This window comes from Ambystoma mexicanum, chromosome 11 (genome assembly GCF_040938575.1).
Source record: "Ambystoma mexicanum isolate Mex_15411 chromosome 11, UKY_AmexF1_1, whole genome shotgun sequence".
Taxonomy (NCBI): domain Eukaryota; kingdom Metazoa; phylum Chordata; class Amphibia; order Caudata; family Ambystomatidae; genus Ambystoma; species Ambystoma mexicanum.
This window is the reverse complement of record NC_090934.1, coordinates 264,903,859-264,922,451: the sequence shown is the minus strand read 5'-3', so window position 1 is coordinate 264,922,451 and position 18,593 is coordinate 264,903,859. Positions and strand designations below refer to the sequence as shown.

Sequence of the window (18,593 nt, the reverse complement as noted above, 5' to 3'; positions counted from 1 at the left end):
TGTACCGTTGCCGTTGGAGAAAGTTCTGCGACTGTGGATCCTTTTTCATGTGACATTCCGGTGGTTTTGTCTTTTTTGCTTTCTTTAGCTCACAAGGGCCTGCAAGTGGGTACCATTAAAGATTACCTGGCGGTGCTGTCCATATTTAAGCGCTTGTCTGAGGAGTGTTCTTATTTTAAAATCCCTTTAATTTCTCAGTTTCTGAAAGGGCTCACTAATGTGTTCCCTCCGTCACTTTTCCAGGTGCCCAGTTGGGATTTGAACCTTGTTCTCAAGTTTCTAATGGGTGCTCCATTTGAGCCTTTACATTCTTGTCCTTTGAGACTGTTAACCCTTAAAACTGTTTTGTTAGTTGCGGTCACTTCCGCTCGGAGAGTGAGTGAGTGAGTTACAGGCACTTTCAGTTAAGCCACCCTTCACTGAGTTTCATAAGGACAGGGTTGTCCTTAGAGTTCTTCCTTCCTTTCTTCCGAAAGTGGTGTGGGAATTTCATTTAAGCCAGAAGGTCATTCTTCCGGGATTTTATCTTCCTCCGCATCCTGGTAAGAACGAGGAGAGGCTCCATAGGTTAGATCCTAGGAGAGCTTTAAGTTTCTACATTTCACGCATGTCCCGGGTCAGAGTGGTTGATCAGCTCTTTATAGGTTACGCTGGAAGGCGTTTGGGACAAGCTGTTACTAAGCAGACTTTGTCTAGATGGATTATCTTGGCAATTTCTGAATGTCACCACTTGACTGGTAAGGACCCTCTGGTAGGCTTACGGGCCCATTCTACTAGGGGTATGGCTGCCTCTACTGCCCTACAGAGGGGTGTTCCTATTCGTAACATCTGTGACGCAGCCACTTGGGCTTCGGTCCATACTTTTGTACGACACTACTCCCTAGATTCTATCCTTTGGCAAGGCGGTCCTTTACTCTGCAATTTGATTGGGCATTCTACATTTCTATATTCCCTCCTTGGTACTGCTTTGGGAGTCTGTCATAGATATGGAATACGTCGGAGGACCTAATCCCCTCAAAGAACAAGTTATGTTGGACCATCCCATCGAAAGAACATTACCAGGTAAGAGAGTAACTTGTTCTTCTAAATGATTGGATAAAAACAAGAGAGAGGTGCTTAGAATACCTTGACTTTGCAGTTCAACCATTTGAACACAAAAAATATAGTGTGCCTGAAATGTATCTTAAGAAATCACCATCGCCTCAACACCGAGAAGACTTTATGCGGTTACGCTTTAATTTATGGCTTACCAAAGAAGTCCAGGCAAAACGTAAAATGATAAATTCCGATGCAGCCAATTGTCGTTTCTGTAAGAGTACGATTAACAAGGAAACATTGAGAAATCTCTTAGTGACAAGTGAAGCTCTTATCCCTCAACGAATACATCATTTGGGTGCAACATTTAAAATGTATAAAAATGTCAATGCAGAATCTCTTTGGCAACATATTTTTCACGGGCAAATATCTACCCAGCGAATTAATGCAATAGCATTTTTAAAAGCCTTGAACCTAGAAATTGTATAAATCTTGATATGTGTAGGAAAAACATAGACAGTTTAAACAGATTTTATCCATGTAGTATAGGATATATTGTCTATATGTATATATATTTTTCTTTCCCCTTTTCTCCTTTTTTGATGAATTAAGTTGAAAAAATGTTCAAAGGTTTTAGGTTTTTAGGTTTTATTAGATTTTAGGTTTAAGATTTTATTGTATTATGAATAATGTGTCTCTTGATTTTTTAAAAATGTTTTATTCTTTATATTCAGATTTAATTTGTATTAAATTAATGTAAAGTTGTTTTTTGCAACTATATAAATAAATACATTTAAAAAAAGAAAGGCTGAGATCTAAGGATTGGGTCCTCCCGGATGACGTAATGAAGATTTTGCTTTCGGCCATAAGGCCAGCAACAAAATCCTTGTACCGGTGTCGTTGGAACAAGTTCAGTAACTGGTGCAGAGATAAGAATGTGGATCCATTCTGATGTAATACTCCTACAGTACTTTCTTTCCTTTTACACTTGGCCAATTTGGGGCTCCAAGTTGGTACAATAAAAAGATATTTAGCAGCGCCATCTATTTTTAAGCGCTCCTCAGAAGAAGTGTCTTCATTCAAAATGCCCTTAGTTATTCATTTTCTGAAAGGGCTCACAAATGTGTACCCTCCAACACCCTTTCAGGTTCCCATCTGGGATTTAAATTTAGTTCTAAAATGTCTCACATGTGTCCCTTTTGAGCCATTACATTCTTGCCTGTTAAGGTTCCTCACTTTGAAGACAATTCTGCTAGTGGCAATTACATCAGCCCGCAGGGTGAGTGAGTTGCAGGCACTCTCTTGTAAGCCTCCTCACACCATTTTCCATAGGGACAAAGTTACTTGCTTTAGCTTTTCTAAAGTTTCTGTCATTGAGGTGGAGAAGGTCATACTGGGACTTAAACCGTCCAATTGCAAGGTTGACCAATGCCCGGCACAACTTATCAAGGACGCTGCGAGAGAACTTGCACCTTTCATAACTAAACTCATCAACTCCTCATTCACCACCGGTACTGTCCTGAACAATCTGAAAGAATCTTGGGTACTACCTATACGCAAGAAGCAAACCCTTGACCTTGCCATACCTACGAACTTCAGACCCATCACGACAGTGCCATTTCTTTTAAAAATTCTAGATAAAGTAGCCTACATTCAAATACAGAACTTCCTGGAATCTAGTCTCCTACTAGGTTCTCGCCAATCCGGATGCCGTCACCAACATGGCACGGAGACAGCTCTAATTGACCTCAAGCCCCAAATAGATGAGTTCAGAGATGAGGGCCAATCAGCCTTACTCCTCCTACTAGACCTCTCGGCTGCATTTGACTTGGTTGACCACAAAGTCTTATGCAGCCACCTATACTCCGCAGCTCATTTCTCTAAGGAGGCTATAACTTGGATCGAGTCATTCTTGAGCAATAGGACCATGAGTCTTTTCACCATCGGCCTCAGCAGTCCCTATCCCCATAACCTGTGGTGTACCTCAGGGTTTTTGTGTGTCACCAACACTCTACAATGTATTCACCAAGCCCCTCTTTGACAAAATCGACCATTTGGGTATTGCCTAACAAACTATGCAGACGTTACCCAAATCCTCCTTCCTCCTACTGGAGATTACATCGTGGATCTGGCTTTGGTGAATAGAATCTATGGCAACGTTCAGCCATGGACTATGGCTGAACAATGACAAAACTGAGCTTATTATTTTAGGCACCTCGACCCACCTATCCAAACTTAGCCGGGATTATGCCAACTTCACCATTGATGGAAATAACATAAAAGTAGCAAAGGAAGTGAAGACCCTAGGTTTCTATCTAGACGCCACCTTGAATTTCACTAAACAAGTCAACTCGCTAGCCTCTGCTACTGCATACACGTGCAAACTAATCAGAGCTATTAAACAATTCCTCTCCACTGACAGCTGCCTTATTCTCGCTAGAGCCCTCATACTCTCGAAATTGGATTACTGTAATGCGCTCTACATTGATGCGAACAAAAAGATTATCCATAAAATACAGATTTTACAGAACAATGCCTTGAGAGCAGCACTTAAGATCAACAGAAATGAACATATTTCCTCTACTAGAAGAAAACACAAATGGCTATCTACCTTTGATAAAATCCAACTTAAACTTGCCTCCCTCACATACAAGTGCCTTAATAATAGAGCACCGCCATACCTTACTGATAGAATCTATGGAAAAACCTCTCTGACCGACCAGAACAGCCAACTCTAATTGCCTCCAAGTACCACGCTTCAAACTCTCCACAATCGGGGGACACAGCTTCCCAGTCAAGGCTGCGCAATTGTGGAACTCTCTACCTCCTGGTATCAGAACACCAGTCCTTCTCTAAATTCAGACAGAATCTAACCAACTGGCTAAAAGAAAACGATAAGTAATCATCCTGATCATACCCTTCATGCATACTGATTCCTTATCATGTGTTAGTCCCCTTGGACACCCCTTCTGATGTACTATGATCACTTTAGTATCTAGTTGCTCATGTAATTTACATTGTATCTATGCTAATGTATCTCTTATTCTTATTGCTGCCTATGCATTCCATGTACCCATGTAACCAAGCTGAACATATCCTTGTATCCTGCGCCCTGATGCCCCTGGGTCTGGTGCGCATTATAAATAAACTAAACTAAAACCTTTTTTTAACCAAAAATAGTCTGACTTCCACCTGTCACATAAAATTACCTTACCTTCTTTCTATCCTCCTCCGCATGCAAGTAAGGAGGAAGAAAGGCTACACACACTTGACCCGAAAAGGGCTCAGTTTCTATATCTCCAGATTGGCTAAATTTCGACAAAGTGACCAACTCTTTGTCGGGTATACTGGACATAAATTGGGTTTAGCGGTAACAAAGCAGATACTGTCCAGATGTATACTCTTGGCAATTACTGAATACTATAAATTGGCTGGTAAAGAGCCTCCAGATGGACTAAGGGCCCATTCAACTAGGGACATGGAGACTTCAACGGCTCTTCAGAGGGGTGTCCCGGTGCAAGATATTTGTGCAGCAGCCACCTGGTCGTCAATGCACACCATCCTGCAGCACTAATGCTTGGACTCAACATCATCTCAAGGTGGTCTTTTTGCAAAAGCCATCCTTCACACGGTTCATGAATACATTTCTGGTACTCCCTCCTCCGAATTCATACTGCTTTGGAAGCCTATTTAAGATGGGGAATACGTGGGAGGACACAATTCATTCAAAGAACAAGTTATTTACCAACTGCAAGGTATTTTCTATTGGATGTTCCTCCCACGTATTCCTCATCGACCCTCCCAACCTACCCCGCCGTACAGTTTACGCTAGTTGCTCTCTGAATTCCTTAAGGGCTGGAGGTCAATGAATGCCTGGTCACCTGATGCGCTTCAACATATCGTAAAACAGAACTGAAGCCAACGGGCACGGCTCAAGCTCTTTATACTATGGTTGACGTCGACGCTCGATGGCAGCCCTCGAGGGACATCGACGCTGCAACGTCGAGCACAGCGCCCTCTGGTGAAAAGAAAATTCCAAAACAGCAAAGCTGAAAGGTACGAATATCTAAGATGACAATACGTGGGAGGAACATCCAATCGAAAGAACGTTACAGTTGGTAAGTAACTTGTTCTTCTATGACACTAGAGAATTGAAGAAAACCACAGGTACTCTTCGTATTCTGCTGCTTGTCAAGACTTTGAGCCCTCTCCGAACTACCTTTAGCAAGGGTTGTGTTTTTGGGCTTAAATGACTTGCTGTGCGAAGAAACCCTCTCTAATACCTTAAACCAGAATAGTGTTACTTTAACCCTTTTCCTTCCTTTAAGTTACTTTCTTGCATGTGTTTTGCACTTAATTACTGATAATATGATAGCATTGTCTTTTCCCTTTCTAACGTTCCAACAAATGTAACCGCGACCAAACACAAAAGTGAAAGTGTCCTTTGAAGTGTATTATAAAATAAAGTGTTCTAGTGTAAACATATAAGGTATTTAAAGTGATTCTGGTGTAAATATATCATTTTAAATAAATTATAAGTGTACGTTTTTCTTTGGTGTGCATATCCAATTAGTTTGTGTATTTATCTACAGCTCACATCTTCCTCTTAAGATCAGCCTGACTGCTCTGCCACTCTACCAAGGTCCTGAGTTAGTACAGACTGATACTAAGAGTTGGAGATCTACAAACCACTGGGATAGCTTACTAAAGTCTTACTGTCGGTAGGACTTTAGGACATCTCCCCTAACACTGGAGGCACAACACATTCTCGAGAGACTTGTAAGTGCCTGTTTTAATGGAAAGAGATACAACATATGTATTTTGTTACAACAGGGTGGCCCTTTATTTTGTGGTTACAAGTATGGGAAATCATCAAGTACAAAATAAATGCTATTTTGGTTTGGTCACGCGAAGGAACATTAAGGATTGTGAAGCAGAGTAAAGGGTAAAATGCAGCCAAAATCCTCTGCACATTCCCCTTTCTATAGAGATGCTCAGCAAGTCCGAGACCAGCCCCATGATGCCCAGTGATGTTCTTTGTGGTAGCTTATGCAGTTGTGCAGTAGTAGTGCACAGTGTCTGACACATAACTGGGACGACAGTCATGGCATCTTACCAATGGTATGCAGAATCACTCTTGGCTGACAGCTGATACATTACTCCAGCCCACCCCTTCGTATCCTGTACAGTACAGATGTTGATGTAACCCCGCTCATCTGTGCCTCTCAATGACCATTTTATGTACATTGTGTAATCAAGGTGCTTATGATTGTTGCTCATAGATCATTGTGGCCTTGAACTATCCCCCTAGCCTTCAGTTTGGCTGCTGTTGATGCTATGTGGGATCATGGACTTAAACCTCTTAAACAATGGTGCTTGATGCAAACTGTTTCCTCTGCGCTTTTCTTTCCAATCTTGATCTACCACTGTTTGTTACCCCCTCCAGACACAGAGTTCAGTTTGCAACAGGGCCTGCACCAGTCAGTCTTCATGTCTTCCCTGTCTTCCAACCCAACACATCGCGTCCACCTCTGCTGGGAGCAACATTGCAAACTTCTCCCTGAGGTCTCTGGGTTCACTGCAAAGAATGTGGCCAAGTGGACAGTGGATGAGGTGAGTGGGTATAGTACTGTTGTGTTTCATGTGATCAGGAGAATACAAATCTTTTCTCCTTGTTACATGGATTCCTTAAAAAATATGCTCTGCGGTTGGTGGTTAGTACTCTTAATACCTGCATATCGATGCTAAGAAGCAAGAAGTCGCATTAACAAACGTAGTTTGTATTCGAAAATCATGAACCTTGTCTCGCAGGCATGTGGAGCGCTGATCAAACAATGAAAATAGGAATTAAGAGGATACAATATTAATAGATATCTAAAACATAACTAACATTCAGAAACTAAAGTGGATAAATAAGCAAAGAATACCATAATAAAGCACAGCCAGCTGTAGGAAATAGAGCTACCTCTTGAATTTTATTTTTGGCTTCTCCATAAGTGTATTCCTTTTTACTTAATAACAAATGTGAAAACTGAATGTGCTTCAGAAAATAAATTGGCCCTCTAATTTAATTATTATTGCATGACTTGATTGAAGGTTGCTCAACCCAGATTGAATTGAATGAGTATTGATACAGATTTTATTTCCCCAAAATGGCTGATGCCTCTATCTGCTTCCTTATAAGCCTCTGAGAGCACTTTTGCTGGGTTCATCAAATATGCATAGTGAATAATGTACAAGTTGGTTGATTAGATTCAATGGGGTGCTATGGAATGTATTCACTCCTATTGTTCTGTTAGCTCAGAAGGAACTGAAAGCAACCAGTAAGGCAGTCAGTGCAGAGCCTTTCCATGGAGGGAATACAAAATTGACATGCAAGTCTTGAGTGAGTTTAACACACCCTCCACTCTGCTTTAGGTATCTATAGCTGGGATTATTTGGAAACAAAGGAAAGACAGTGTGTTGGTTGTCTGCTTAGATTCTCTTGGACCCTGACAGTCTGAAGGAATATCTCAATCTTCGAGTCTATACTCTGTGGATGCTTTCCTGGGCACCACAGCAATAAGAAACAACATTTACATGTTTCAGTTTAACCGATTTTGGTAAAGCTGTGCATCTAACTGTTGAATTTTCAAACCAAGCATACTGTTGTATTCCAAACATATTGCAAGGTTGTGAGGAAAAGCTGCTTTCATAGCCAAACCGATGCTTGATCAAGGCTCTAGTGGCTTTGACTTTCTCGCTCAAGGGGAAATGGGTTTATTGTGGCAAACTTGACGATTGATTGGCTCTAACAACAAATTGTGTGGGTCTTATTGCAAGGTTTGTTTTAAATTGTAGAAATTGATGGAATGCAAAATGGACATGTTGCTCTTATGAGTGAATGTAGCCATTAATGTAATGACCCCTATCTCTCTGCGCTAAGAATGCCTTAATCTTGTTTCCAGATTGAAACTTCTTTTCATTAAAAATCTCTTGGCAATTCTTTGGAGAGTTCAGTCCCTTCCTCAGTATGCACTTTAATAGCTTTCTGTATCGCAACAGTATATCTTGGCCACTTTTGTGCTTTCAGTATAGTTCCCAGAATGCAATGTCATGATTTCTGTTAGGAAAGATTTTCTTTCGCATCTTTCCCTCTATGGGACATCCTTCTTTTTGCTTGTTTTGAACCCTGTCCTGACTTTTTGGAGGTAAGTAAAGCCTTCTGCTTCACAACCCTTGCTTGTTTTGCTCATTCGTATGGGGAAACTGACTAGACCCGAACACTGTCAGTACTGAGAGACTGTCTCTCTTTATGAATTCTTGAATTGTTACAATAACGCACATCACCTTACAGTGATGTGCAGTTAGGATGCTTTGTATCCTTATATTTTTTCATATAATGGCATTTTGGTTAATTTTCATATGTGCCTAAGACAAGCTGGCGGTAGCTGCAACAGTTTTTGTGTTATTTTGCTCGTTCAATTTTGCATTTCAGAGGGATGGCTACTAATGGTGGCTAGCACCCTAAAATGACCATGCCATGAGTGCTTTCGCCTGGCCTTTGACCATATTGTTCTTTGGCTTTCTTCCTGCCATCTCAGGTCAGGAAATGCCTTATATGGAACTCCCTTTCCCAGGGAAAACGGTGGCTTTCCCTGGCTGGGGGCGGGGGGTTGTGTGTGTGTGAGACACTCTCTGTGTCACTCTCAGAGAAAGGGGCTGGGTCTGTCTAGAGCCAATCCACAAACTTTGTTGCTAGAAAGACGGTTGGTGGGCAGATGTGATGACCACTGGTTGTCCAGGATTGGAAACCACTGGCTGTTTGCATGGTGCAGATCCTTACCATTGGTAGGCTTGCTCTCAGCATAAATGTTGGATATGAAGATGCTCCTGCAACTGTTCATCAGATCACAGTTGGAATGTAGACTTCTAGTAATACAAGAAGCCCACTGACGATACAAATACAACCCCTGCTGCTGATCATCATCAACTCCAGTGTTGCCCCGTTGAAGCCCTGTTCCTTTGTCCTGATCTTAAGAAGGCCTTTTTTGGTGCTTCGACCCCTGGACCATTGGGAACAACCAGTCTCAACACCTACTTGATGATTTGTGCCTGCTGAGCCTTTCAAAAGTGTCCCTGGACCAACCGGTGGACTGACCAGCTCTCTCCTGGGCTGCCTTGCTGCAGCTGTCGTTCTGAGTAGAGCTTTGGAACTTGGCAGATCTTCAGCCTGAGCCACAAGCCGCCTACTCCTGTGTTTTTCTCACTCCAAGGGAAGCTGTGCCGAGTCTGCTCATGTGTTCACCAATGTGCAATCTCCTGTTGCCGACCGACATTGGTGAACTTCGTTGGATCTTGTCTTCTTTGGGTCCCTGAGGTGTCCCATGGCTGTCTCTCCCACAGAGGTCTTCACTTGTCTTAGTTTGGGTCTTCAAGTGGAATCTCTCTGGAACCAATTCCTGTGCACTGCAACCGAAAGAACCTCAATTATGTGAAACAAAGTGTCTATTAGACTGCCATTGCGGTAGGAACAAGAGCAGAAGAACAAGTCTGGAACTTCCAACCATGGTATCCGGAGAATTCTGAGCTAAGGGGTAAGTCTATTTAACAGTTGCTTTTCCCCCCAAGTCTCCCTTAGTCTTGTCTATAACTCACTCTGACCTGACCTTTGGTGGTGGAACCTGGCTTAAGCATCCTTCCCTAGGCCTATCCTAGTGTGTTGGATTGATTTGAGTACTCAACAAAACGTGTCTTGAACTTTTATCTAACTTTGGAACTCTTGAATTCATCATAACCACTGGCATTGCTATTCCTATAAGAACTTACACGAGGAAGTATATTCTTTGGAATGGGTGACGTTTAGGCACAATGTCCCAAAGCATCTTAGGGTTGGACTTTATAAGTATTAGGGAAGCTGAAGAGTTATACCTATTTTTCTACGCATATGGCTACTCAACTGTATTGCACAGGTTATTAATTCATATGCAATTCTGTTTCTCCTAATGGTGATAGTGGATATATGCTTTATAAGGCATTGACTGGAGAGGGGCTCCAGCAGAGAGTGTCTGCTGCAGTCTGCGTGCAATCAAAAAATCCAATAAACCACCAGGGAAAATATTTGACAAATAAAGGCCTCCATGTAGGCCATTGTAATCCCATTAGACCACCAGGGATATTTGGGGTAAGGTTTGGCCTGCAGGAAGGTCTTAAACAACAGACATCTCTGGACCCTATCAGGGTCCATGTTAGAAATGCATGAAGAAGTGCAGGCTTATTAAGCCCTCCCTCAGGCCTTCCCATGACACATCCCATGGAGCCAGGTAAGTGATTAGACAGGGTGTGTAGCCAATCCTGGAAGGTGGATATATAAGGGGTGTGTGAATGGTTGGGTGTGGGTAAATTGGGAGTAGGGCATCCAAAAGACCAGAGGAGGTGAGATTGCACGGAGTGCTGAGGCTGTTGGATAGAGGGGGGTCTGTCGAGTGTTTGTGTGTGATATTAAGTGTGTTGAATAGCAATAGAGTACAAGGTAGTGGTAGTAGAAGGTAGTAGTAGTTGCGAGTAACGGGTAGGGGAAGTGGTAGTTGAGGGGAGAGTAGAGTGGTAGTGGGAGTAGAAAGTGGTAGTTGGTATTAGTGGATGGTAGTGAGTGATAGCGACAGTAGTGGAAGTGATGGGAGCGAGAGATATTATGAGTGGTAGTGGTAATGGGAGTAGTAGGAACAGCAGAGAGGTAGTCGTGGTAGCGTAGAACTACTAGTAACAGCAGAGTGGGAGCAGAAGGTAGGCTGGTAGTGAGGACGACGGAAGGAGATAGCAGAGCAGAGATATTAGTAGTAGAGTGGTAGTTGGAGGAAGAGGAATAGATAGTGTTAATATCTAAGGTAGAGACACGTATAGTGAAGGGTCGGGTATGAGTGGGCCTCAGGGAAGCAAGAGTGACACAGGGTGAAATAATACTAAAAAGATTAGGTCAGCAAAAGACTAGAAGCCCCCTAGGGAGTCAGTTAGTCCATGAATTAGGGTAGCCACCAATAGTTATAGTTAAAATACACCGGTGGTAAGCTACTAACAACACGTTGCGGACGCCTGGGCTAGTTCGGAGCAAAAGGCCAGGCAAGCGGAGATAGGAAAGGACGGGCGTAGCAGCAAACTTCCCCTAGAACTCAGTAGATCCTCCAGATCTTTAAGAATCGGCAGTCACACCTTCAGTGACATCTTCAGTAAACACCCCTGGACTGCCATTAAGCGTCGGTGTGGTTATTTGTGGCAGGCCGCCCCGTTACAGTGTGGACTCATATTAGCCTCAGATCTCTCTCACACCCTTCCTGAGACTAAGCTCTGCTACCTCACCTTAATTGGGTTTTGGCTAACCTATCCATGACTTCCCTGTTCACCATAATAGGGTAGCCTCCCAAAATCCTCCCACCAGGGCTGATTTTGGAAATCCATTTTAACGATTTACTTGAACTTGCAACTTCCTCTTTGCCTCACACTGCCTTATAGACAGTATTCACTGTTTTGCCCAGAATGCAGCATCATGGTTTTCTCTATCGCACAATGTCTTTTGGCATTTACTAGATTTCTCAGAGCACATCTTCAGGACTTTTTTTATCGCCTTATGTCATTTAGACACTTTGGTACTTTCACTGCATTTTCAAGTATGCAGCGTCTGGTCCCATTCATGCCCTTTTACTTAGAATTTCTTTCCTCCCTTATACATGCTGCTCATTTCATGTCTCATTCAGTCTCCAGCTCTTCCATGTACCATCAACATCAGGGCCTCTCTATTCCTTTCACAACACACCACTATGATCTCTCTGTCACAATCTTGCACAAAGCATTTGGACTGGCTAGTCCAAGAAGTCCCAGTCCTGATAGAAAAGAATACAGTGCAAAAAGTGCTAGGTCGTCAGAGGGAAGAACAGCTATTCGAGAGATGTGAACAAGGACAGTTATTTAAATGTCATGAACAAGAGGATGAAGGAGACATTTTGGATACTCACCTTGCAGCAGATCTTTCCATTACTGTAGAAAGGAAATTGGCTGTGTGCTCTAAAGCCTCAAGATTAGCAACATTACAGAGTAAGGAGATTCATGGTGAAGAACCAACACCTTCAATACAGGGTTGAACCATTCAGCTAATTTGAGCTCCAATGTTATTTTTATAAAATGCCTGGCAGTGGTGGTAGCCAACGCGAGAAAGTCAAAGAAGATCTATGCATTTTAAAGCAGGTTCATTCAAAAAGATGAACCAGGTGTTTTGGTGACTTGCCTCACTCTTCCGGAGGCTTCAGTACTTGGCTGTTCCATACACTACCACAAGAGTGTCCTTCAGAGGGAGCACCTTTTTCGACCTTCAGAAATGCAAGGACCTAGAAAGGACCCCTTTTTAACAAGATTTTTCAGATGCGATCTGGTGAGTATTTAAAAAAAACCTGCAGTGTTAGTCAGTGGTTTCCACCAATTCATAGCGGATGCTCGCATTGGTAACGTGGAGAGCAGCCAGGCTTCGCTGTTAGTAGTTTAGTCAGAATACTGTTTCTTTTGCTAACTCAGTGAGTTTCTAAATATTTTGCTGCCATTTTTGTTATTTAGAGTTTTTTGTCTGTTGGAGGGACTTCTGCTGTCAATGTGCTGCATTGTTCCCCGGTTGATTTCTCTCATCCAGAAAGTACATGATATAGCCTTTTGTTTGGGTTAGAGTCTAATGGTCATATATGGTAACTATTTGTCGTTTTAAAAGTCCTACACTCCTGTCATTTTGTTTTGTGGCCTTTCTTTGTTTGAATAGACCATGAGGAATGGCCAGCATGGCCTTTCTAATGCTAATGAACCCTTGGTTTGAAAGAGGTCTAGTTTAAGCAAGCAGCCATACGTGACTTTCTTTGAATCAAGGGTGGTGCTGCATACGCACCCCTCCTTCATGCTGAAGGTTCCATCGAATTCCACCTCAACAAGCCCTTGGTGTTACGTGTTTTTTCCCCAAAACCTTTTTTCGCTGGCAGAAAGGGCCTTGCACTCGCTGGACGTTGCTTGTGCCCTGAAGTTGTATGTGACACGCACAAAATATTCGGAAGACTTCACAGCCGTTTGTGAACTTTGGTCCTGTGAACCATGGGAAGGCCTTGTCCCAGGCTTCCATCTCAAGATGGCTCTCCGGCTGCATCACGCACTGTCATCGGTTGGCTAACTGACCGCTGCCCGAGAGCCCACTCCACCACAGCGATCGCTGCAACAACAGCGTTCCTGTCTAGTGTGCCTATTCTCAACATCTGCAGGGCTGCTACGTGGAGGTCCACGTACCCCTTCACGAAATTCGACTGCGTCGACAGGGATTCCAGGTAGGAGTCCAGAGTCAGCCAAACAGTGCTACGCAACCAGTTTGCTTGAGGTGAGTTCGTTCCAGGAGTAAGAGTAATGCTTCTGTTGAGCCTTGCCACCTCCCGTGGTTGTGTAATGTTGTACTGCTATGTATTCGTTATCCATGAGCATGTGAATCCATGCCAGACCCCATGCTGGAGAAGGTTTAACTTACTTACCTGCAACTGTTGTTCTCCAGCATGGGTCTGGCATGGATTCACATGCAAACCTTCCCTCCGACCCCTCTGCGGCTCTTCTTGGTCATACTGCCACTTTACGTGCTTACCAAATCTGAAGATGGCTGCCAGAGGAGGAGCTTAGAGAGAGCACTGTCATTGGATGGGGGCAGCATGACCTAGAGGACAGTCATTGGTTTAAAGGAGAAATACAGTTTGTAAGTGAAAGTGAAACTGTTTTTTCTTTTACCAAGGATTCCCAGCCTGATGACGGGGAATATTCATGAGCATGTAAATCCATGCCAGACCCATGCTGGAGACCAATTGTTACAGGTAAGTAACTTAAACATTATTTATTTAGGCAAATGCTTATCAATGAAACATCACATGTAAGTAACTCACTAAAACATTAACTACTCATATATACACATTCACTTTGGTATGCTCTGCTTAGAGCACCAGCACTTTGCTTTTTGAATAAAGTAAGATCAGTTTCAGAATACTGTAAAATGATAACACAAGTGAATGAAGGGAAGCAGGATGGTAACCAACAGTTGGAAAACTAGTAGGTTGATAATAAAGAAGTTAGAAACACAATACAAAGCCTTATATTTTTTGTTATAAGGTACTACACTTTATATGTCTTTACCTGGGAGACCACCATGGGTTATAGAAAGAAAAGGAAGCGCATACCTCTATTGGAATACGATTAAGGATAGGTAAAGAAGATTCTATGTGGATTCAAAGGTGCAGGGGAGAAAATGCGGCTCTGGCACAATAAGTCACTAATACATATAGGAAAAATAAGTGTCCTAAACTGGTGGACACTCGCGTCCCCTGCACACCTCATAAACTGATCATGCGTGGTTGCTGAATGTCTCCCCACGTGAGGACTGCCACAGGGGAGGCCGTCCACCTCGACTCTCTGCCCTGGGAATGCCAGTCTGTCACCTCTGGTCCTGGGAAGCAGGACCGCTCACCGTCTTCAGTCTACGTTAGCATGCCCCTCTTCTCAAAGTGGAGCAGCCATTCGCAGGGCACCACTTTTGTCTTCCTGGGTGTGAAGTCTCCTGGCTGCACAAGGACACAACAGCCACAACGTGTGCCTGTGTCTAGGCCACAAGAGGTCTGCCCAGTCGGGCGCTCCACCATCTTCTACAGCTGCGTCTCCGTGGGGCACACCACCATCTTAGATGGGAGTTTTCTCATGCCCCTCCAATATGGAGGCAGCTTCCTTCACCTCTCCTGAAATTACTAACTTGTGGGGCACAATGCTGGGTATTGCGGAGGGGGATAGCTGAAGCACAACGCTTATGCAGATATTTTATCTGCGCCCCCTGGTTGTCTAGGAAAAATAAGTGTCCTAAACTGATGGACACTCACGTCCCTTGCACACCTCATAAACTGATCAATTTATCAGTCAAAATTTGTTTAGATTTCATATCATTTAGGTTAAGAGATCCAATACGATTTATCCATGAGAATTTGTGGTTTCAATTTCATTAAGCATATACTCGGTTACTTTTATACATCAGACAATGAGTTTTAATCTCGTATGTACATTTGAGCAATTAATAAATAAAATAAAAAGAGCTTGACGCGTTTCGGAAAACAATTCCCTACATCGGAAGCGAGATTTACATTACATTCATGTGGTTCATCAAGTTCATCATAATTCTAGCTTCAAAGGTTTTCTATAAAGCAAAATAAAGGATTACTCGTGAGTGTGTTTCTACATAGCCATTATTTAAAGTGCATGAAGTAGGCCAAGTTAGTGTCACCTTAGGTGGAGTGCCTCAATATAGGAATCTGTGTCTGGTATCCATCTCGTTGAAGATTGCTAAATAGAAGTTATGTGATGCATAAGAGGACAGAGACTAGTGTATTTGCAACTAATGCATAGATACAAGATATCATTGCTCGTACCTGTCTAGTGTCAATAGGGTTCAATGGTGTTCATCCTGTCGATTAATGTTTGAAGTCTGGGAAAAAGGTACGAATGTTGTCTGAGAATAATTTGGGGATCTCAACAATCTTTAACCATGATCTTGTATGGAGGGAACTAAAGTCCTCATATGCTTGTCAATATAAATTGTTGTTATTCACATAACCATATTGATTTTGCAAAAATGTCGAACTGTCCTGTGATGCGAATATCTAATAACATTCTTCAGGAATTCAAGCAGAAACGTATTTAACATTGCCTCTAGGAAAGCACATCAATTATGCAATGATATTAAAACATCATTATGCTATCATGAGTATGCTTCTACATTCCCATGGGACATTAGTTCTGCATCTGAGGGTAACAATTTGATCGACATGACAAATAAATTGTGTAGATGATTTTGCAAGATGATACACTTAGTTGGTGTGTAGTTAGAGCTAAGGTCTGAATTGTTTAGAGATAGGGTTATTCATGCTCTCTATGGCACAGAGTATAATAAGCCCATGGTTTCACAGGAACAGAGTTAGTGTAAATTCCTTATTCATTCTGGTTGGGCCATCGAGTCTAGTTTGTGGATCTAGTACATCTCATGTTTGGCTAATAGTTGTTGTGTATTACCACCTCTTGGTGGGGATTGGACCATTTCCAATACTATGAATTTCAGCTTTGCTATCAAATGTTTTTTTTCTGTCAAGTGTCTTGCCACAGGAGACTTGATGTTTTGTGTTCTGACGTTTGATTTATGCTCAGTAATCCTTTCCTTGATTTTCCATATGGTCTGGCCAACATAGTATATACTACAGGGGCATATTAGAGCATGTATTCGACTATATTTATTTATATAGATATGATTATGTTCGTCTAATTATTCCATTGCCTCTTGTTCGATCTTTGATACTCAAGGAAGCTGGTTCACCGCAGAAGTGTGGCTTTGATGTAACCACCTACTCAGATAATAGTCAGAAAAATAATGAATTTAAGTCCCAACAGTATATACCTGTTTATACAGGAATATCTGTGGGTCAGTCAAAATCGATTGTTGATGGTGTGGAAACAAACACTAGTGAAGCCCAGGATTGGAAGTGGCTTGCCTTATCTCTTAGGGAATCTATTGCCCAGCTGAAAACTTTAGGCAAACCTCTTTAGCTCGATCAGTTCCTATCATCTGGTATCATGGAACTCCTGTGCCCACTCGCACTTAGTCACAAACAATAGAGTAATATCTGAACTTGCGCAGTACGATTTTATTTTATTTCAAGAAACCTGGGCTCAATGTAATATCAGATGGCTTTGAAGTTAAATGTTTGTTCGCAACGAGCGGTGAGAGAGGACGCCATAAGGGAGGATTTGCTCTTGCATACAGAAAAGGCATTTCCATTCAAATTATTTCACATATGCAAATATCAGGTTCTATGAAGCTATTTACTTTTCAAGTGGCCCTTCAAAGCGGGATAATTCATCTCATGATAATAAACATATATTGGAATACTTTAGGCCACACAGATGACCAGCTGTGCAAGGCACTGGAAAGTTGAGGATTGGCTTGACACAAATTACGGGGGTCTTATTATTCTGGCAGGTGACCTGAATGCTGATTGTTATCAATCAGTATCTGATATGGAATGGGCTTTGGCTTCCTTGGGTGAATCTGAATCCAAAAATGGTAAACTGTATAGGGGGGCACTGTGGCTTTCATTTGCTAACAGCTGAGGTTTAAAGTTAATGTTTAATACTAGACCGAAGTGGAAAGCCTGTGGTGAATCATCTATTATTCATTATATATTCATAAGTGAGCAACTAAATGAGAAAGTAGGCGGCTTGGAAGTATATATCTAGAACTCTATACAGTGACCATTCTATGCTCTCTGTTAATATGGGATGGACTAAGGGAACCAAAGGGAGGTTTACTGTGAGACCTCAGAGGTTAATGTTAGGGGATCAAGAGTGAAATGGACTCTGCAGAAGAAAGCAAAATTGACGAATCTAATGTTGCATGACTACAACTTTAACACTCTTGAAAAAAAGCGAAAAATCACTCTGCCCGAACTTTAAAGATCACCTCAGCTGCTTGCTCCAAAAATGTACTAATCAAGGCTAAGCTCAGACACTTCTGAACTTCAAATATAATCACACATTTGATCTAAAGATTAAACAGCGTAAAGGCCAATTAAGGAAATTCGAGTTATAACTAAATCAGGAGATGATGTGTCTTTACGTAAACCAAAAAGATGAAAGTAAGGCTGACTAATTATGGATTAATGTCAAAGGATATAAATATCTACAACGGCGTTAAGCAAGGTTGTATTCTTGCTGCAACGCTTTTTAACATGAATGTTTCTGGTGCTGTAAAAGTATTTGAAAACTGTGGCTTACTTGCTTCTAAGACAGGCTCGCTGAGACTACAATGGGTCGCTTATGCCGACGACTTTTTATTAATTGACTGTACGAAAAAAGGCTTTGAGAATTTTATTTCTGTTCGAAAACTTAAAATGAACCTGTCAATAACAGTCATTCATCTTGGCCAAGGAAACAAAAACATTTCCAAGTTCGCCTGGAGATGTGAAGGTATTGGATTAAAATCTCAACATGCCCTTCATTACCTTGGATACTCCTTCTCAAGTACTTATTCCAGCAATATTTTTGAAAATTGCCTAAGGTCGAAGGCAGTTGCTGGTTCAAGGTAAATGCAAGTTATTGAAAGGAAATATGGGACATTTTCGATGTGGCCCTGTAGGGAGTTTTATCGCTCTAAAGTAATGCTACGTCTAACATATGGCTTGGAATGTTTTCCCTCTGAGTTATCGTCTTATTTGAAAATCATTGAGGCTCTTGTACGGAGAAACGTTTTGTTCTTCTTACCAAAATGTATTCCTTTCAAACTCATTCGTTACGAATTTGGTTTACAATCCTCTGAGAGTTGTATGAATTGGAAGAAAATGTCTCTCTTTAGAAAACGCATGATTAGCAAAAAAGACTCGATGTATTTTCAAATTGGTGATGAAAACTCGGGTCAATTTATAATCTCTCTTAAAAAGGATGTTGACATTTTGTTACAGAACTTGGGATCTTCTCTTCAAATCCTTATTAAT

At 41.9% G+C, this 18,593-nt stretch overlaps 1 protein-coding gene across 5 annotated transcripts in view; it reads left to right on the top strand.

The window, feature by feature from the left end:
• Positions 1 to 18,593, top strand: part of L3MBTL3 (L3MBTL histone methyl-lysine binding protein 3) — a 1,294,236-nt gene that overhangs the window by 1,213,649 nt on the left and 61,994 nt on the right. For all 5 annotated transcript variants that reach the window (XM_069622999.1, XM_069623001.1, XM_069623000.1 and 2 more), the window contains one exon: positions 6,482 to 6,648. In XM_069622999.1, the coding sequence (XP_069479100.1) occupies positions 6,482 to 6,648 (167 nt within the window). The remainder of the gene's footprint in view (positions 1 to 6,481; positions 6,649 to 18,593) is intronic.